The 21,149-nt window shown below is 39.7% G+C and overlaps 3 protein-coding genes across 7 annotated transcripts; 2 read left to right on the forward strand and 1 right to left on the reverse strand.

Annotated features, from left to right (window-relative positions):
• Nucleotides 1-5,940: 5,940 nt before the first annotated feature.
• Nucleotides 5,941-7,838, forward strand: LOC137713646 (cytochrome P450 71AP13). Its single transcript, XM_068452971.2, has 2 exons — nt 5,941-6,931; nt 7,064-7,838. Exons 1-2 carry the CDS (start codon nt 6,029-6,031, stop codon nt 7,673-7,675), a joined length of 1,515 nt encoding a protein of 504 aa, XP_068309072.2. The 5' UTR covers nt 5,941-6,028; the 3' UTR covers nt 7,676-7,838.
• Nucleotides 7,839-15,022: 7,184 nt separating this feature from the next.
• LOC137712517 (rhodanese-like domain-containing protein 11, chloroplastic) lies at nt 15,023-19,126 on the reverse strand. Of its 5 annotated transcripts, none has more exons than XR_015955770.1 (9): nt 18,875-19,064; nt 18,625-18,681; nt 18,420-18,512; nt 18,226-18,298; nt 17,943-18,133; nt 17,639-17,700; nt 17,285-17,486; nt 15,803-17,050; nt 15,023-15,658 (listed from the first exon to the last, which is right to left on the reverse strand). XR_015955770.1 is itself a non-coding variant. In XM_088684319.1 (9 exons), exons 1-5 carry the CDS (start codon nt 19,004-19,006, stop codon nt 18,044-18,046), a joined length of 447 nt encoding a protein of 148 aa, XP_088540445.1. In that variant the 5' UTR covers nt 19,007-19,126; the 3' UTR covers nt 15,023-15,658; nt 15,803-17,050; nt 17,285-17,486; nt 17,639-17,700; nt 17,943-18,043. The 5 variants fall into 5 exon arrangements, 2 of the variants coding, with proteins under 2 accessions (XP_088540445.1, XP_068307692.2); XR_015955772.1 differs by having other exon boundaries at nt 18,226-18,325; XR_015955771.1 differs by having other exon boundaries at nt 18,226-18,336.
• On the forward strand, nt 15,846-17,682 carry LOC137712514 (cytochrome P450 71AP13-like). The gene is made up of 2 exons (XM_068451589.2): nt 15,846-16,748; nt 16,879-17,682. The coding sequence occupies exons 1-2, from the start codon at nt 15,846-15,848 to the stop codon at nt 17,488-17,490; spliced, it is 1,515 nt and encodes a 504-aa protein (XP_068307690.2). The 3' UTR covers nt 17,491-17,682.
• Nucleotides 19,127-21,149: the final 2,023 nt, after the last annotated feature.

Below are 21,149 nucleotides of genomic sequence, written 5' to 3' on the forward strand. Positions count from 1 at the left end.
TGGGCTGTAAAAATGGAAACCATTCTCATAGCATACGATCTATGGGATGTGGTTGAAGTTGGTCTTGCTGGACAACAAACTTCCAGAGAGGAGATCTCTGAGGAAGAAGGAGAAAGCGAGTCTGAGCACATTCCAGTTGAAAGACCAGTTGTTACAAAGGAGGAAAAGATCAAGAATGCCAAGGCTCTAAGTCTTATTCAAGGAGCAATCACTGATGAACTTTTTCCCAGAATCCGAAATGAGAAGACTGCAAAGGGTGCCTGGGAAATCTTGAGAAGAGAGTTCAGAGGAGACAAAAAGGTAAGAGCTGTGAAGTTACAAGCCATTAGAGCTGATTTTGAATATCTAAGAATGAATGATGTTGAATCTCTGGATGACTACCTGGCTCGTTTTTTTGAGATAGTAAACAACTTGAAATCTCTAGGAGAAGATGTAACAGAAAAAAGGATCGTTCAAAAGCTGTTGATGAGTCTAAGCAGAAGGTATAAGTCCATAGTGTCGATTATTGAAGAAACCAGAGATCTAGATACTATTAGGATTGAAGAAGTCCTAGCCTCAGTGAAAGTTTATGATAAGAGGGAAGATTTGCATGATGAAAGAGACAAATACACAAGTACTGAGAGGGCTTTCAGTAGTCTTAAAGTTGGAGGAAATGGAAGTGGCACTGGAAATTTTAAAGGGTCTCAGTATAGATCAAATCCAAAGTTTGGTCAGTACAAGAAGGGAAAGAACTGGGGTCAAAATAGCAGCTGGAATAATGGTACTGGTGGTGGCTGGAACAACAAGTTTCCTGCACACAACAAACAAACCAGTGGCAGTCAAGGGAATGTGAAACCACTATGCCAAGTGTGTGACAAATATCACTTTGGTATATGCAGATATAGAGGAAAACCCAAATGTGGCAGGTGCAGTCGATTTGGTCATCTAACTAAGGACTGTGATAATGGTAAACAAGTTGCAAATTGTGCAAAGGAAGAAGATCTGGTCACAGGAACAATGTTCTATGCTTGTCATGCAAGCTCAATTGCATCAAGTAAGTCTGTGTGGTTTGTGGACAGTGCCTGCAGTAATCACATGACTTCTCAAGAGTCTTTATTGATCAATCTTGATAAGTCAGTGACCTGCAAAGTGAAAATGGGTACTGGTGATCTCGTTCAAGCCACAGGAAAAGGAACACTTGTAGTTGAGACAAGAAGAGGGAAAAGATACATAAATGAAGTGCTGCTGGTTCCAGGATTAGATGAAAATCTGTTAAGTGTTGGTCAAATGATGGAACACGGTTATTATGTTCTATTTGGTGGTAACATGGCTGTGATATTTGATGATAGCAATCTTGAAAATGTGGTAGCAAAGGTTGTTATGACAGGGAACAGATGCTTTCCATTGTCTTTTGAATCTATAAATGCAGTGGCTAGAAAAGCTTCAATTGAAGAAGAGTCAAGGATCTGGCATAAAAGGCTTGGTCACTTGAACTTTAACAGTCTGAAAAGGATGCAGAGAGAAGGATTGGTGCTTGGATTGCCTGCATTATCTGAGATGAAGGAAGTCTGTGAGAGTTGTGTCTCTGGGAAGATGCATATTGAACCATTCAATAAAGAGAAAGTTTGGAGAGCTAGTCAACCATTAGAACTGGTATACACTGATGTTTGTGGACCAATGCAGAATGAATCTGTTGGTGGCAACAGATACTTCATAACATTCATAGATGATTTCTCAAGAATGTGTTGGGTGTATTTTCTAAGGAACAAATCTGATGTGTTCAATGTGTTTAGGAAATTTAAAGCTTTTGTTGAGCTGCAAAGTGGTTTTAAGCTTAAGAAGCTGAGAAGTGACAGAGGAGGTGAATATACCTCCCATGAATTCTTGAATTTCTGTTCTAATGTTGGAATGGAGAGACAGTTAACAGTGGCATACTCCCCTCAGCAAAATGGTGTTGCTGAGAGAAGGAATAGAACTATTTGTGAAATGGCCAGATCAATGATGGCTGAGAAGAACATTCCTGTGATTTTTTGGGCTGAAGCAGTTGGAACTGCAGTGTACTTGCAAAATAGGTGTCCTACAATCTCAGTGAAGGGTAAAACACCATTTGAAGCGTTCACAGGAAGAAAACCAGGTGTAAAACATTTGAGAGTGTTTGGAAGCATTTGTTACAGCCACATTCCATCAAATCTGAGACAGAAATTTGATGATAAAGCAAACAAGGGAATATTTATGGGGTATGGCAGCTGTGAGAAAGGTTATAGGATCTATAATCTTCAAACTAAGAAGATCATACTCTCAAGAAGTGTTATATTTGATGAGAGCAAATCATGGAATTGGGAAAGTAAGCAAGAAGAAACTGTTTTCATGCCACTCAGTTCTGAAAATGAGAATCCAGAGATAACAGAACCAGAAGGGCTTATTCATGAAACTCAAAGCTGTGACTCTCCAAATTTCACTCAATTAGTGTCTGGTGATGAACAAGCCACTGGAAGTAACAATGGCAGTACTAGTCAAGGCTCAACACCAAGTAATACACCTGAGAAGCTGAGAAGCTTGGAAGACATTTATGCAAGATGTCATATGACTATCATTGAGCCTGAAACCTATCATGAAGCTATTGAAGACAATGCATGGAAGGAAGCAATGAATGCTGAAATTGAAACCATTGAGAAAAATGGAACTTGGGAGCTTGTGGAAAGACCTGCAGACAAGCCTGTTATAGGAGTCAGATGGGTGTTCAAAACCAAACTGAATCTAGATGGATCAGTTCAAAAACACAAGGCTAGGCTTGTGGCAAAAGGGTATGCTCAGAAACCTGGCATTGACTATAATGAAACCTTTGCTCCAGTGGCAAGGTTAGATACAATTCGAACTTTAATTGCACTTGCAGCACAGAAGGGTTGGAAGCTGTTCCAATTAGATGTTAAATCAGCTTTTTTGAATGGAGTACTTGAGGAGGAGGTTTACACTGAGCAACCAGAAGGGTTTGAAGTCAAAAATGCAAGTCACAAGGTCTATAAGTTAAAGAAGGCACTTTATGGTTTGAAGCAGGCTCCTAGAGCCTGGTACAGTGAGATTGACACTTATCTCACAAGCTGCAATTTCAAAAGAAGCATAAGTGAGGCTACCTTATATACTAGAACTGATGATGAAGGAAATATGATCATAGTCTCTATATATGTTGATGATATAATATACACTGGAGGTAGCAATACATTGCTCAGTGAGTTTAAAAGGGACATGATGCAGAAATATGAGATGACTGACTTAGGACTCTTACACCATTTCTTGGGAATGGGAGTTCTACAAACTGAGAGAGGGGTTTTTATTCATCAAAGCAAGTATGCAAAGTCCTTACTTGCAAAGTTTGGCCTGGAGGATTGTAAATCTGTGACAATTCCTCTTCCCACTGGTGAGAAACTGAAGAAAATTGATGGAAGTGAGCTGACTGATGAAGGTTTATTTAGGCAGATTGTTGGCAGTTTGTTATATTTAACTGCAACCAGGCCTGATATAATGTATGCTGCTAGTTTGCTATCAAGATTCATGCATGGTCCCACGAAAAAACACATGGGAATAGCTAAAAGAGTTCTCAGATACATTCAAGGCACTCTCAGCTATGGTATTGAATTCACAAGGGACAAGGAGGCTGTTTTGATTGGTTTTTGTGACTCAGATTGGGCTGGAAGTGAAGATGACAGTAGAAGTACATCTGGATATGCATTTAGCTTTGGAAGTGGTGTTTTTTCATGGGCCTCAGTCAAGCAAAACACAGTTGCATTGTCAACTGCAGAAGCTGAATATGTCTCAGCAGCTGGAGCAACAGCTCAAGCCATTTGGCTAAGATTTGTGTTGGATGATTTTGGTGAATTGCAAGCTGATGCAACACCATTGTTTTGTGACAACATGTCTGCAATATCAATGGTCAAAAATCCTGTCTTTCATCAAAGAACCAGACATATAAACAGGAAATATCATTTTATTCGAGAAGCATTGCAGCAAGGATCCATTGATGTGAAGTATTGCAGAAGTGAAGAACAGTTGGCAGATATATTTACAAAAGCCTTGCCTAAAGATCGATTCAATTACTTGAGGATGAAGTTAGGAGTGAAGCCAGTAAGCAGCTTAGGAGAGGCTGTTGAGAATTAAGCTGCCTCCTAGCTTTAGAGACAACCTGCAGAAGGTAATCCTGCAGATGAAATCAGAAAGGAAGCAGAAAAGCATGAAGAAATGAAAACCTTACTAAAATTAGAAGGAACCTTTTAAATTCAACGGCTAGTTTCCTTTCCTAGTTTTAGAAAGTTTACAGCTGGTGTTTTATTTTTAATTGTACTGAGCATTCTCATCTTCTTCCAAGTGGATGGATGATATCCTCCAAGAACCATTAATGGTCGAAGAGGAGTACTAGGTCCCTAGTTCTAGGATCTGGTTTTAGACCGGCTGTGGTAAGTTATAGTTCTGTAATTTTGTTTTGAAGATTAAGAAAAAATACAGAAAGTCTTTTTGCTCTTCCGTCTTCTCTCTAGCAAAAACAAAAACTTATTCAAACGATTAATCAAGTTTGAATCTTTATCAACCAAAAACAATATGCCTGGTACCATTTCAAACAAGAAACACTAAAGAGGGGGAAACACCTGCACAATCTTCCTTTTGCTGAATAAAAGTGTTGCATTTGTAAATGAAAATGGTGTAACAGAAAAAGTTTAAGAAACCACTTACAGTTTATGTGTAAGAGGGAAAGCTCCCTTGTTGACACAAATTGACTGCACCAAGGGTGGGACGAACATCACACGGTATTCATTATTCCGAACCTTGATTGTCATCTCGTGTGCACCAAGTGTCTCTACCAGAAAGGACAATTAGTGGACTAAGAACTTTGAACGAGCATTGTAAAACAAGTCTTCGAACATATAGACAGAACGTGCACTAGTGCACACCAAATGTATTTATTCTGATGTGACTATATCGATGAACGTTGAATCATTCAAATCTCACACTATCACGGAAGCCAGTATTTCCTGAGAGCAGTTACCCTGTGGAATATTTTGTTTCCCCGTTACTATTCCATATGTGTGTGGAATAGATTAATAATAGTTCAGCATGTTTCTCTGTAAGATCCCATATCGTCCATAGGAGTAGATCTTGTAAGTCTTTTATGTATATTCCCATCTCTACCTAGCACGAGACATTTTGAGAGCTCATTGGCTTCGGATTCCATAGGAATTCCGAAGTTAAGCGAGTAGCGTGCGATAGCAATCCCATGATGGATAACCCACTGGGAAGTTCTCGTATGAGTTCCTAGAAACAAAACTGTGAAGACGTGGTTAGGGTCCAAAGCGGACAATATCGTGCTATGGTGGAGTCGAGCCTGGGATGTGGTGGGGGTCCAGGCCAGGATGTGACAATTTGGTATCAGAGCCAATTTCTGACCAGATGTGTGCCGATGAGAACATCGGGTTCCTAAAGGGTGTGGATTGTAAGATTCCACATTGCCTATGGGAGTGGATCCTGTAAGCCTTATATGTATATTCTCATCTCTACCTAGCACGAGACTTTTTGGGAGCTCACTGGCTTCGGGTTCCATGGGAACTCCGAAGTTAAGCGAGTAGCGCGAGAGCAATCCCATGATGGGTGATCCATTGGGAAATTTTCATGTGAGTTCCCATAAACAAAACCGTGAGGGCGTAGTCGGGACCCAAAGAAAGAATAATATCGTGCTATCATGAAGTCGAGCCTGAAATGTGATGGGGCTATCGGGATGTGACATTCCCTATCTGCCACTTACTTTCAGGACCACATTGTATCATCATCCGTAACTATCACTGCCAAACAGAAAAGAAGATAAGGATTTTTTTGGCATATTTGTTAGAAAACAAGGTGGAAAATCTGAATGGTACAAAATAATTGAGGTGGCTTCCTTGCCGACTGATGACTACTAGGTGCCAGTGCCACCAAAAGCAAGTCTCAGTCTATTTAAATTGATTGCAACAGGGGAGCCATACATGAAGCTAAAGAAAAACTCCGAGGCACTGAATTTTGGTTACCAATGGCTCTTCTTCAATTGCTAAAGGAACCCTCTTTGGTTCTTGCATTCAGTTTCCTCATATTGTTGCTCAAGTTTTTCTTTAAGGATAAGTCAGGGAAAAGAAAACTCAAACTTCCACCAAGCCCTCCGAAGCTGCCTGTCATTGGTAACCTTCACCAGCTCAGAAACAAACCTCACATATCTCTTCGCGGCTTGGCAGAGAAGTACGGTCCACTAATTTACTTACAACTTGGTGAGATCCCAACTGTGGTGGTTTCATCGGCTAGAGTAGCCAAGGAAGTACTGAAAACCCATGACCTTGCGCTATCAAGCCGTCCACAAATCTTTTCTGCCAAACACCTCTTCTATAATTGCACAGATGTTGTCTTCTCCCCTTACAGCGCCTATTGGAGGCATATCCGTAAGATTTGCATACTTGAGCTACTAAGTGTCAAACGTGTGCAATCTTATAGCCATGTTAGAGAAGAAGAAGTTGCTCGTCTGGTTTGTCGGGTTGCAGAGTCTTATCCCGGCACCACCAATCTGACCAAGATACTTGGACTGTATACAAATGATGTTCTCTGTCGAGTAGCATTTGGAAGGGGTTTTTCAGAAGGTGGAGACTATGATCGGCATGGGTTCCAAAAGATGCTTGAGGAATACCAGGAACTGCTTGGAGGATTTTCTATTGGAGATTTCTTCCCTTCCATGGAGTTTATACACAGCTTAACAGGAATGAAATCGAGACTTCAAGAGACCTTCCGGCGCTTTGATGAACTTTTCGACCAGATGGTGACTGATCATCTCAATCCCAATAGAGAAAAAGAGAAGCACAAGGATCTCGTGGATGTTTTACTTGACGTACAGAAGAGCGATTCTGCTGAAATACCTCTCACCATGGATAATGTCAAGGCTATTATCTTGGTCAGTGTAGACTCATGGATGCTTAAATGTATATGATCAATAGCCGAGATATCCCTTATTACTTTAAATATGAATTTCTCTTAGCTTTTTGCAAAGAAACTAACAATACGAGGTGAACTGCTGCTGCTGCAGGACATGTTTGCTGCAGGAACTGACACAACTTTCATCACCCTCGATTGGGGAATGACAGAGCTTTTGATGAACCCCAAAGTACTGGGAAGAGCGCAAGCAGAAGTACGAGGAGTTGTCGGAGAAAGAAGAGTCGTGTTAGAGAGTGATCTGCCTCAGCTGGACTACCTGAAAGCTGTCATCAAAGAGATATTTAGATTGCATCCACCTGCTCCAGTACTAGTCCCTAGAGAATCCATGGAAGATGTAAGCATTGATGGGTATGATATTCCAGCCAAAACAAGAATTTTTGTCAATGCCTGGGCAATAGGGAGGGACCTGGAATCTTGGGAAAATCCAGAAACGTTTGAACCAGAAAGATTCATAGGTAGCACTATAGACTTCAAGGGGCAGGATTATGAGCTTTTACCTTTTGGGGCTGGTAGAAGAGGTTGTCCAGCTATTACGTTCGGAACAGCAACCATTGAGCTTGCTCTAGCTCAACTTTTGCATAGCTTTGATTGGGAGCTTCCTCCGGGTACTACCGATAAAGATTTGGACCTGGCAGAAGTTTTTGGTATCACAATGCACAGGATAGACAATCTGATTGTTGTCGCCAGACCACGGTTTCCCTGAGTCAAGAAATCATCAATAAGCAACCTGATAATCTATGTATCATCGAACTGCATCTGAGTTCATATAAAAGACGAGAAGATTCACGCATTGTCCTTAGCCAATATCTCAGATGCAGACTCCAAAAGTAAATGGAATAAATTATACTTCCCTTTTTTCTCTGTGAGATATGATTTTCCTTCCCGTTTTCCCCTCCTTTACCCTGATTGGTGTCTAAATGCAATGTCATGGTCGGTTTCAAAGAACAACTATAATTTCATAGCCCCACAAGGGCAAAATCAAAATCTACATAGTAAATGGTTCCATAATTTATGCATTTGGGAGCAAAGCTTTAAAGGCAATGCAAGGAAGAACAAGATGATTCCCTGCTTGCCGTGGCATGCGTAAGAATTTATTCAAGTTTTGTGCAATATATATTGATTCATAAAAGAAAATAACGAATAGCAGAATTCACAGGATGTATGCATTGCTAGGCCATAAAACCTTTACAAGAGTTAAAACAACTAGTACTAGACTAGAACTTGTTTTGCAAGGCATAACTGCCCGACAAAATTTGCTGGCTCAGTCACTGCTCTACTTCTCATACAGAACACACACAGGGTAAATCATGAATAGATCCACTTCATTGAAAAGCATGGAACACTAATGAGAACGGAGTGATATTGTTGTGCTAGGATAGCACCAAATCAATTTTGGAACCAACTCAAGCTAACCCACAGGAAATATATCAAATAAAATGCAAGAACAAAATATAAAAGACACCAAGATTTTAACGAGGTTCCTCAACAGTCAGTGTAACTGGAGTACGTCCTCGGAGCAGTAGGAGCTCACCCAATAATCCACTATCAACCAAATGGGAGTTTACAAAGTGTTGGCAATCTCACAACCCTTAACCCCAATACACCCAAAAGCTCTCACACACCAAAGAAACAAATAGAGAAGAAAATATAGTGATTAATTTCTTCTCTATACAAAGCTCAAAGCTATTACAATTACTTTAATGGATGATTACTAACCAAAGAGAAGAGCACCTTCTTCTATTCGAAATGGGGTTGCTGCTCCAGATTTCTTCTTCTTCTCTGCCCTCTGTTTTCAGCTCTCACTCTCTCCCTCAAACAATGAGGATAATTGATATCCTTAATTAAAACCCCAAAGCCATCCGTGACTTTTCCCATGGGTCAAGACAAAAAACAATTCCATGTTTTCCTCCCCAAACCAAGGAAGACACAATGATGTTGTCCACCCTTTTTTTCTTTTCAACAAACATCATCATTCCACTTGGCCACTAATACAACAATCTCCACCTTGGCCAAGTTCCGAAAACGCCATGATAAGCCAACCAACACAATTGACACAAAAAATCACTCCCAAACACTAGCAAGAGAACAACTCATGCCGAGCCAATTCTCCAAAACTCCTACTGCTCAACGCCTTCTTTATATAGGCAAAATGTGAGCCAAGTTCAAGCAATGAACAAATTTGGCTACACCAACAACCTTAGTCAACATATCAGCGGGGTTGTCTTTAGTTGGAATCTTCTGGAGAATGATTTCTCCTTCACCAACAACTTCACGAACAAAGTGATAACGCACATCTATGTGCTTGGTCCTCGCATGATGAACCTGATACTTAGCCAAATAAATGGCACTCTGACTATCACAATGCACCTCCACCTGCTTCTGATCAACCCCCAAATCTCTAATCAGTCCATGTATCCAAATGGCCTCTTTTATAGCTTCAGCAACTGCCATATATTCAGCCTCTGTAGTAGACAAGGCAACAGACGACTGCAAAATGGACCTCCAACAAACTGGCCCTTTAGCCATAGTAAATACATAGCCTGTAGTAGACTTCCTTCCATCTAGATCACCTGCATAATCTGAATCAACATAACCAACTGCAAAATGACCAATACCAGAGTCATCTCTCTCAAAGCATAAACCAACGTCTCGAGTACCATGGAGATACCTCAATATCCACTTAGCTGCATTCCAATGCTCTTTACCAGGATTATGCATATATCGACTCACCATGCCAACTGCATGAGCAATATCCGGTCTAGAGCATACCATTGCATACATCAAACTACCAACCAAATTTGCATATGGTATATTTTTCATTTGTAGCTTCTCTTGATCAGTTTTAGGACATTGTAGAGAACTCAATTTAAAATGATGAGCCAAAGGGGTACTAACCGGTTTAGTTGAATCATGAACTCCAAACTTCCGAATCAACTTCTCAAGGTATTGTCTTTGATTCAAACAAACCAAACCCTTCTCTCTGTCTCTAGTGATCTCCATGCCAAGGATCTTCTTTGCTTCACCAAGATCCTTCATCTCGAACTCATTCTTCATTTGCTTCTTCAATTTCTCAATCTCTTCGACATTCTTTGAGGCAATCAACATATCATCAACATATATCAATAAATAAATGAAAGACCCATCTTGCAACTTCTTGAAGTACACACAATGATCATATTGACTTCTAGAATAATTTTGGCCTCTCATAAATTTATCAAATCTCAAATACCATTGCCTTGGAGATTGCTTCAAGCCATAAAGTGATTTCTTCAACTTGCACAACAAATTTTCTTTCCCTTTCACTTTATACCCATCCGGTTGACACATATAGATCTCTTCATTCAAATCACCATGTAGGAAAGCCGTCTTCACATCAAGTTGCACAAGTTCAAGATCATATTGTGCAACAAGAGCTAACATAATGCGAATTGATGAGTGCTTCACAACTGGAGAAAAGATTTCATTGTAGTCAATGCCCTCCTTTTGTGCATACCCTTTAGCAACTAATCTTGCTTTGAATCTGACATTGCTTTTCTCAGCAACATCTTCCTTCTTGGCATACACCCATTTGCAACCAATAGCTTTCTTACCCTTAGGCAATTTAGCTAACTCCCAAGTCTTGTTTTTCATGAGAGAATTCATCTCGTCGCCCATGGCATTGCACCACTTCTCCTTTTCCTCACTCTCAATGGCTTCCTCAAAATTGGATGGAATCTCATCAGTGATAATAGGAAGAGCAAAAGCAACATAGTCACTATACCGAGCTGGCTTGGTAATATTTCTCTTTCCTCTGTTCTTAGCAATAGACTCTTGAGGTGAAACTTGCTCTTCAACTTGAATAGAATCTTCAAGTTCAACTTCTTCAACATCCTCATGGTCTCTCACTTCTTCACTTGTAGTGGCTTCGACATCAGCGGAAATAGGATTTGAAGTACTAGAGGCAACTTTCTCAAGCTCCACCTGTTGGACATCTTTCACATTCTTTTCAGAGTCTCTGAACATATTTTCTTCATCAAATGTCACATCTCTGCTGATTACAAGTTTTTTCATCTCTGGGCACCACAACCTGTAACCTTTGACACCACTACTAAAACCAAGAAAGATAGCCTTTTTGGCTCTAGGATCAAGTTTATTTTCAGTTACATGAAAATAAGCAGGTGAACCAAAAATACGAATATAATCATAATCATTAGAAGGTTTTCCAGTCCATACCTCCATTGGCGTCTTACCCTGAACAGCAGCTGAGGGTAATCGGTTGATGATGTGACATGCATAAGTAACTGCCTCTGCCCAAAACGACTTGCTCAAACCCGACTGAGATAACATGCATCTAACCTTCTCAAGCAAGGTTCGATTCAATTTTTCTGCAACTCCATTTTGTTGTGGAGTTCCCTTGACACTGAAATGTCTTACAATCCCTTCTTCTTTGCAAACTTTAAAGAAAGGGTCGGATGTGTATTCACCACCATTATCCGATCTCAAAATCTTAATCTTTCTCCCAGTCTGGTTCTCAACCATTTTCTTCCAACCCAAGAAAATGCTCAACACCTCACTCTTGTGCTTCATAGTGTAGACCCAAGACCTTCTTGAATAATCATCAACAAAGGTCACGAACCAATGTCTACCACTCAAAGAGGGAGTCTTTGTAGGACCCCAAACATCCGAATGCACATAATCAAGAATGCCCTTCGTCTGATGTACAGCAGTACCAAACTTCACTCTAGTTTGCTTCCCCAAGACACAATGCTCACAGAAATCAAGCTTACAAGTCGTGGCACCTTTTAGAAGACCTTGTTTCACAAGCCCTTGTAGAGCTTTCTCACCGGTATGGCCTAATCTCATATGCCACAGTCTAGTAGTATCAGAATCGGATGTGCCCATATTTTCTGAGACTACAGATGCTTCACCTGTCACAGTGTTTCCTTGCAATAAATACAAATGGCCACATCGAGGAGCTTTCATCACAACAAGTGCACCATAAGTCACCTTCAATGTCTGCCCATCTGAATGAAACCTGAAGCCCTTGGCTTCCAAAGTTCCCAAAGAAATAAGATTTTTCTTCAAATTCGGTACATACCGAACACCTGTCAACTCTTTAACCATGCCATCATGCAACTTCAAACGAACTTTACCAATCCCTTTTGTTGTGCAAGGATTGTCATCTCCCATGAACACAACACCGCCATCAAACTCTTTCAAGCTTGAAAACCAATCCTTGTGAGGAGTCATATGATGAGTACAACCCGTATCCAACACCCACTTAGTAGCACAATAAAATGATGAGGAAGTGGTTAAAGCAAAATCAGAAAAATCTGTTTCAACCTCAGCAACATTAGCTTCAGAACTTTCTTTGCCTTTGGTCTTCAATCTAGGACAATCTTTCTTCCAATGGCCCTTATTACGACAAAAGGCACATTCATCCCTTTCCAAAGGTTTTCTACCTTTAGAGTTTCCTCTAGGTCGAGACTGTGATTTTTTCCTGCTAGAAGAGGATCTCCTCTCCGATGATCTACCTCTAACAAATAAAGCTTCAGAGGTACTATCATGATTTTTATCTCTATGCCTCATTTCATAATTCATCAAGGCATTTGACACATCTTCAAATTTAACAGTTTCTTTACCATGCATAATAGTGGTAACAAAATGCTCATAAGAGTCCGGCAAGGAATTCAACAATATTAAGGCCTTATCTTCATCCTTAATATCCTCATCTAAATTTAACAAGTCGGCAATCAACTTATTAAAAGCATCAAGGTGTCTAATCATTTTTGTACCTTCTTTGTATTGGAAGCGGTAGAGCTTTTTCTTCAAGTGTAGCCGGTTCTCTGCACTCTTCGTCATATACTTGTCTTCCAATTTTTGCCACAACACACTTGCCAAAGTCTCCCGCATCACAAAATACTTCTGAGTTTTTGCAAGGCACAACCGAATTGAAGAGCAAGCCCACAAATTTAATTTCTCCCATTCCATTTTCGACATAGCTTCAGGCTTCTCTCCCAAGGCGGCAAGAAGATCTTGTTGAGCCAACACATCTTTAACCTCACATTGCCACATCCCAAAGTTGTTTGTGCCATCAAACTTTTCAACTTCAAACTTTGCATTTTGCACCGTAGTTCTTGCAAACCCGGAGCTGCTTCCAAAAGGATTCTCATCTTGCCCGTCTGACATCTTTGGCAACTAGACAGTACCCAAGAGCAACCAGTGCTCTGATACCAATTGTTGTGCTAGGATAGCACCAAATCAATTTTGGAACCAACTCAAGCTAACCCACAGGAAATATATCAAATAAAATGCAAGAACAAAATATAAAAGACACCAAGATTTTAACGAGGTTCCTCAACAGTCAGTGTAACTGGAGTACGTCCTCGGAGCAGTAGGAGCTCACCCAATAATCCACTATCAACCAAATGGGAGTTTACAAAGTGTTGGCAATCTCACAACCCTTAACCCCAATACACCCAAAAGCTCTCACACACCAAAGAAACAAATAGAGAAGAAAATATAGTGATTAATTTCTTCTCTATACAAAGCTCAAAGCTATTACAATTACTTTAATGGATGATTACTAACCAAAGAGAAGAGCACCTTCTTCTATTCGAAATGGGGTTGCTGCTCCAGATTTCTTCTTCTTCTCTGCCCTCTGTTTTCAGCTCTCACTCTCTCCCTCAAACAATGAGGATAATTGATATCCTTAATTAAAACCCCAAAGCCATCCGTGACTTTTCCCATGGGTCAAGACAAAAAACAATTCCATGTTTTCCTCCCCAAACCAAGGAAGACACAATGATGTTGTCCACCCTTTTTTTCTTTTCAACAAACATCATCATTCCACTTGGCCACTAATACAACAGATATATGGTTGATACGGAGGATACAATCTTCTTTCTGAGGCACTGTGGCTTCCAAAATTGTTATCCTTGGCAAATCTGTTATCTATGGTGAACCAGTACTGCAAAATGTTGTATCTTGATATACAATCAAGTACTTCAAGTACATGTGTTTAACCTGAAGATAACGTCCTAATTGCTGAGCACCAAGAAATAAGGCATCGGCAAGGAGAATAACTCCGACCTGTGCCTAAAAATCATTCAAATTGAGATTAGGTGCTTGAAAGTTAGGTGACTAAAAAGCAGGCCATTTTAGTAAACACGTTAAAGGGAATAAGTACCAGCCGGGCAGAGAACACTAATACGTGCTGCAGCTCTTTGCTGATCTGTCCAACTGTGGACTGGGGATTGGGAAATAAATCTGTATAAGAACTGTCTTCAAATTGTATTTTAATATGCATCACCACAACGTAGTTACCAATTATAACGAAAAGCGAGCAAGACCAATAACTACAAAGTTTTAGCTCATCATATGCAGTGATCTTCAACAATTTGAAAACTTACGTATATATATATATATATATGTAAGCTTTTTAGCAATTAGCATTTTATTTTTGTTTTCATTTGGATGATGGATGATCCTAAAATGGTATAATGGGATGACCTAATTAGCATTTTATTTTTGTTTTCATTTGCTTTCTTTCATTCATCATCATATACGAGTTTTATAGTACATTATTAACAAGAGTCCTATATGAGGTAAATTACAAAGAGAACATTCTTGGATAATGACTAATTACATTGCACTAAGGACCTGTTAACACCCAACCACCCTCCAACCCTTGGAACGCAGCTGCACACTCCGCGCAAGCCTTTTGTCTATAACTATCTGCCTATCCCTTTCCAACTGAGTTCGATAGCAATTTGAAAACCTACAAATATGAACGTAAGCTTTTGTAGTGCAGTATTCTAAATTGGCTGCAACAATTCAACCAAAGTTGCATATTACGTGACTTTTATTTCCTGTTACTGACGGCATATTTTAGACGAAGAACTGTAAAGTTTTAGCTCATGATATTGATCCAGTGGTCGTCAACAATTTGAAAACTTATGTCTTGCAAATGTCCTCTACATCGCCTTGTATTCTTTTTGTTATGATTATTTCAAAGAAAATAAAAGATGACATAGAAACCAATAACTAAGTAAGTCAAAGGAAAAGAAAATAGAAGCAAGGCAAGGAAAATGAAATTTGCGTTGGAATATACAAATGGAGCAACACATCTGCTAAGGAAAATGAAATTTGCGATGGAATAGACAAATATGAACGTAAGCTTTTCTAGTGCGGTATTCTAGATTAGCTGCAACAATTCAACCAAATTTGCTATTCCGTGACTCTTATTTCCTCTTACAAATGACATATTTTAGACGAAACTATAAAGTTTTAGCTCATTATATCGATCCAGTGGCCATCAACAATTTGAAAACATATGTCTTACAGATGTCCTATACATCGCCTTGTATTCCTTTTGTTATGATTATTTCCTCTTCGATGAACGTTGAATCATTCAAATCTCACACTATCATAGAAGCCAGTATTTCCTGAGAGAAGCTGTCCTGCGGAATACCTCGTTTCCATAAGGATAATGATGTGTGTGGTAATTAGTATGTGCGTGCACTGAGATTATGACAGGCACTAACTGCAACGTCACCGCTAAAGGCATGCTTATCAATCCACGTGTGACATACCAAATAAATATCAAAGATCTTTGAGATTCTTTCTGTGGAGCTCAAATATAGTTCTGCATGTTTCTCTGTCAATTATTTTCAGAACCACAGCGTGTTAGCATCCTTTACTATAACTGCCAAACAGAAAAGAAGATAAGGAATTTTTTGCCATATTCGTTAGAAAACAAGGTGGAAAATGTGATGAGTGGTAGGTCCCAGTGCCACCAAAAGCAAGTCTCAGTATATTTAAATTGATTACGGCAAGAGGGGAGCCATACCAGAAACTAAGAAAAACTCCGAGGCACTGAATTTTGGTTTCCAATGGCTCTTCTTCATTTGGTAAAGGAACCGTCTTTGGTACTTGGATTCAGTTTCCTCATATTGTTGCTCAAGTTTATCTTTAAGGATAAGTCAGGGAAAAGAAAACTCAAACTTCCACCAAGCCCTCCGAAGCTGCCTGTCATCGGTAACCTTCACCTGCTCAGAAACAAACCTCACATATCTCTTCGCAGCTTGGCAGAGAAGTATGGTCCGCTAATTTACTTACAACTTGGTGAGATCCCAACTGTGGTGGTTTCATCGGCTAGAGTAGCCAAGGAAGTACTGAAAACCCATGACCTTGCACTATCAAGCCGTCCACAAATCTTTTCTGCCAAACACCTCTTCTATAATTGCACAGATATTGCCTTCTCCCCTTACAGCGCTTATTGGAGGCATATCCGTAAGATTTGCGTACTTGAGCTACTAAGTGCCAAACGTGTGCAATCTTATAGCCATGTTAGAGAAGAAGAAGTTGCTCGTCTGGTTTGTCGGGTTGCAGAGTCTTATCCGGGCACCACCAATCTGACCAAGATACTTGGATTGTATGCAAATGATGTTCTCTGTCGAGTAGCATTTGGAAGGGGTTTTTCAGAAGGTGGAGACTATGATCGGCATGGGTTCCAAAAGATGCTCGAGGAATACCAGGAATTGCTTGGAGGATTTTCTATTGGAGATTTCTTCCCTTCCATGGAGTTTATACACAGCTTAACAGGAATGAAATCGAGACTTAAAGAGACCTTCCGGCGCTTTGATGAACTTTTCGACCAGATGGTGACTGATCATCTCAATCCCAACAGAGAAAAAGAGAAGCACAAGGATCTCGTAGATGTTTTACTTGACGTACAGAAAAGCGAATCTGCTGAAATACCTCTCACCATGGATAATGTCAAGGCTATTATCTTGGTCAGTGTAGACTCATGGATGCTTAAATTTATATTCAATAGCCGAGATATCCCTTATTACTTTAAATATGAATTTCTCTTAGCTGTTTGCAAAGAAACTAACAATACGTGGTGAACTGCTGCTGCTGCAGGACATGTTTGCTGCAGGAACTGACACAACTTTCATCACCCTCGATTGGGGAATGACAGAGCTTTTGATGAACCCCAAAGTACTGGGAAGAGCGCAAGCAGAAGTACGAGGAGTTGTCGGAGAAAGAAGAGGCGTGTTAGAGAGTGATCTGCCTCAGCTGGACTACCTGAAAGCTGTCATCAAAGAGATATTTAGATTGCATCCACCTGCTCCAGTACTAGTCCCTAGAGAATCCATGGAAGATGTAAGCATTGATGGGTATGATATTCCAGCCAAAACAAGAATTTTTGTCAATGCCTGGGCAATAGGGAGGGATCCGGAATCTTGGGAAAATCCAGAAACGTTTGAACCAGAAAGATTCATGGGTAGCACTATAGACTTCAAGGGGCAGCATTATGAGCTTTTACCTTTCGGGGCTGGTAGAAGAGTTTGTCCAGGTATTACGTTCGGAACAGCAACCACTGAGCTTGCTCTAGCTCAACTTCTGCATAGCTTTGATTGGGAGCTTCCTCCAGGTACTACATCTAAAGATTTGGACCTGGCAGAAGTTTTTGGTATCACAATGCACAGGATAGCCGATCTGATTGTTGTCGCCAGACCACGGTTTCCCTGAGACAAGAAATCATCAATAAGCCACATGATAACCTATGTATCATCGAACTGCATCTGATTTCATATAAAAGACGAGAAGATTCACGCATTGTCCTTGGCCAATATCTCAGATGGAGACTCCTAAAGTAAATGGAATAAATTGTACTTACCTTTTTTCTCTATGATATATGATTTTCCTTCCCGTTTTCCCCTCCTTTACCCTGATTGGTGTCTAAATGCAATGTCAAGGTCGGTTTCAAAGAACAACTATAATTTCATAGCTCCACAAGGGATAAATCAAAATCTACATAGTAAATGGTTCCATAATTTATGCAGTTGGGAGCACAGCTTTAAAGGCAATGCAAGGAAGAACAAGATGAACACACAGAGGGTAAATCATGAATAGATCCACTTCATTGAAAAGCGTGGAACACTAATGAGAACGGAGTGATATATGGTTGATATGGAGGATACAATCTTCTTTCTGAGGCAAATCTGTTATCTATGGTGAACCAGTACTGCAAAATGTTGTATCTTGATATACAATCAAGCACTTCAAGTACATGTGTTTAACCTCAGAGTGATCGTATATCCTGAAGATAACGTCCTAATTGCTGAGCACCAAGAAATAAGGCATCGGCAAGGAGAATGACTCCGACCTGTGCCTAAAAAATCATTCAGATTGAGATTAGGTGCTTGAAAGTTAGGTGACTAAAAAGCAGGCCATTTTAGCAAACACATTAAAGGGAATAAGTACCACCCGGGCAGAGAACACTAATCGGCAACTCCAATTTTCTTTGGCAGCTGCAGCTCTTTGCTGATCTGTCCAACTGTGGATTGGGGATTGGGAAATAAATCTGTATAAGAACTGTCTTCAAATTGTATTTTAATATGCATCACTACAACGTAGTTACCAATTATAACGAAAAGCGAGCAAGACCAGATAGTTACCCAAGGAATTCTAAAAGCCCACCAATTCCAGCAAACTTCAATGGCAGAGGGCCTTCTCTGGCAAGATCCTGCTCCCACGTAAGATGAGACTCACTACATCAACAGACTTTTTCAGTTTGGTTCACAACAAAAGCACCGAAAAAGAAAATATACGTAGAAATAAAAATTACAAAAAAGAATATCTAAACACTGAAACCACGACTACCTCTTCTTCAGCAGCCTCTACACCTCCTTGAACCCAGAAAAGGTTTTTCTGACATACCTGTTATAAGACAATATTTTCAAATTTAGCATGCGCAGAACAAATTATACAACCTCCAAAAACAAAATAGTTGAACTAAAACAATTTTACTTTCTTTTCTCAAATTCCCATTAAGTAGCTCACTTAAACACAATTACACAAAAAGTCGTTTTGTTTTTCGGTCTTCGAATTTCGTAGGAATCGAGCACCATACCAGAGCTTCCCATCTCTTTTTGGCAGCAGCCACATCCCTCATTTGCTTCAACTCGTAATCTTCACTGTCACCCTGCATCCGAGTGGCAGTACTCCTCCGATGATCAACATCAACAACAAGAACAATCCACATTAGAAAACACTAAAAACATTAAAATAAAACAAACCTAATAATTACAACATGAAAAAAAGTGGAGAATTTACATACAAAGTGGTAAGTTAACATCAAGAAAAAGAACCCACATTATAAAATTACAATAAACCCAACAACTAGAACATGAAAAAGGTGGAGAACTTACATACAAAATGGTAACTTTTGCAAGAGGGTGTTGGTAGAGTTGATGAGATTATGACTGCGTAGGATTATGACAAGTGTCTATGTATTATTGGTAGTGGTCTTAGATAGTTAGTAGAGAGGTGTTTTACTAATGTATAAATACCAACAATTGTAATTATTCTACACAGGTTGAATGAAAGAGAATATTCAGTTTTAGCAAACTTTCCCTCTTTACTTTCTCTCTCTTGTTTACTTAGCTCTCAATTACATTGTTGTCATGGTATCTTCGCCGAGAGTGGCTCATGCCTCCGGTTGACGATCCTTCATGCTTTCGCTACTCATCTCCGTTTGTGATCTGTGTTCGGTGACATCTCCGGTCATCAGTTTTTTGTCTTCTCCGGTTGTGTATTGGATTTTTGATTTTTCATACTGGATTGTCAGTGATTTATTGATAGTTTTTTCGTTGGTTGAATTGATGAGTTCTTGATCGCCTTTGTGCATTAGGTTTTGTTGATTCTTTCGTTTCTTTCTGCTCAGTGTGTTTGATCTGTGCATTATTTATGATTCTCTGAAATCTGTAACCCTAAGATTTTGGGGTTTCTTGTTTCGTATGCACAAGACTGTTGATTTATGCAATTATTGGCTTGTCGTTGTTGTTGGTGGGTTCAATTGTGTTTGTGTGTTGATCTTAAGTATTAAAATTGTCTCAAGATTGTTGCAGTTTTACATACAAATCCTGAAATTGCTAAGCACCGGTCAACTTCATACATTCAAAGATCCACTGAGGGGTTCATGCTGAGGCACCCCTGCCAAAGCACAAGAGTTTCCCTCCAACCAGGAGGCCAATCATAGCACAACACATGTCAACCTCAGAATAAAGCTCATAAAGTCCCACATCGACCGCGGATAAAAGTTGGATGCTCTCCTCAACTATAAACGAAGACCATTCTCCTACAATGAATCCCTAATGTCATTATTGTACTTAAACTAGTTATTAGAACTCACTAATGATCATTATGCTTGCACCTATATATTTTTGTAAACCCTTCACTATTAATGAGAACTCCTCTACGTCATGGACGTGGCCAAACTTAGGGTGAACCACGTACATCTTGTGTTTGCTTCCCTATCTCTATCTCTTTACATATTTATCCTTACTAGATACCGGAGCAACCGAGCGAAGGTTACAAACTTGACACTTTACATTGTTCCAAAGTCTTCACTAATTTTGTGCAACAACAGAACTCATTGTTCCGATCTGTGATGGTGTGTTGGTCAAATTCTAAAGGCAGCTACACGTTATCTCATGGGTTTGACTAAATTGGGGATGATAACTTCGATTAAAGTGCTAGTTAGTTAATGTATTTTTTTTCTTAAAACTTTAGAGACCAGCTGATATGATGGTTGAACCACAAATCTGTTCTTATTTCTAGCATAATAGTTGAATTACAGTTTCGGTTGCAAATCGGATACATGAATGCGTTTACTTACTCGGGGATTTGAAGATGAAAAGATTAAAAGTTTAATAAGGTATGGTTAATGATACGCCCGACCTTGATACCCTCCAAACACTAGGGTCGACACCTGAAGGTAACGAAGCCATAATAAGATGCATGAGAACAATGAATATAAATAAAATATTATAAATTAAAAAAAAATGAATATGCAATTGAGGAACGTGTTCAGAGCATACAACTAAACCAAGAGACTAGAAAGGAAATACTATAAAATTTGAAAGAATAAAGGAATGGGTCCTACACCGACAGGACTTGAAAATGCTGATGCGGGAGTGCCTTGTCGCCGGGATTGTACGCCTCGAATCTAAGTCCTGAGGGGGTGCAAAATAAAACATGATTGGACCAAATTGATATATAAGTAATACTGAAACAGTTATTCAACAACGTACTAACCCCCAAAGTTTATTAAAACTCCATAGTATAGTATGTAATAGGTTTTCCGAAAACCCTAGCATGCCATAAAACCTTTCAATAAAATATAT

The sequence above is a fragment of the Pyrus communis genome, chromosome 14, assembly GCF_041283825.1.
Source record: "Pyrus communis isolate YQ-2024b chromosome 14, ASM4128382v1, whole genome shotgun sequence".
NCBI lineage: Eukaryota > Viridiplantae > Streptophyta > Magnoliopsida > Rosales > Rosaceae > Pyrus > Pyrus communis.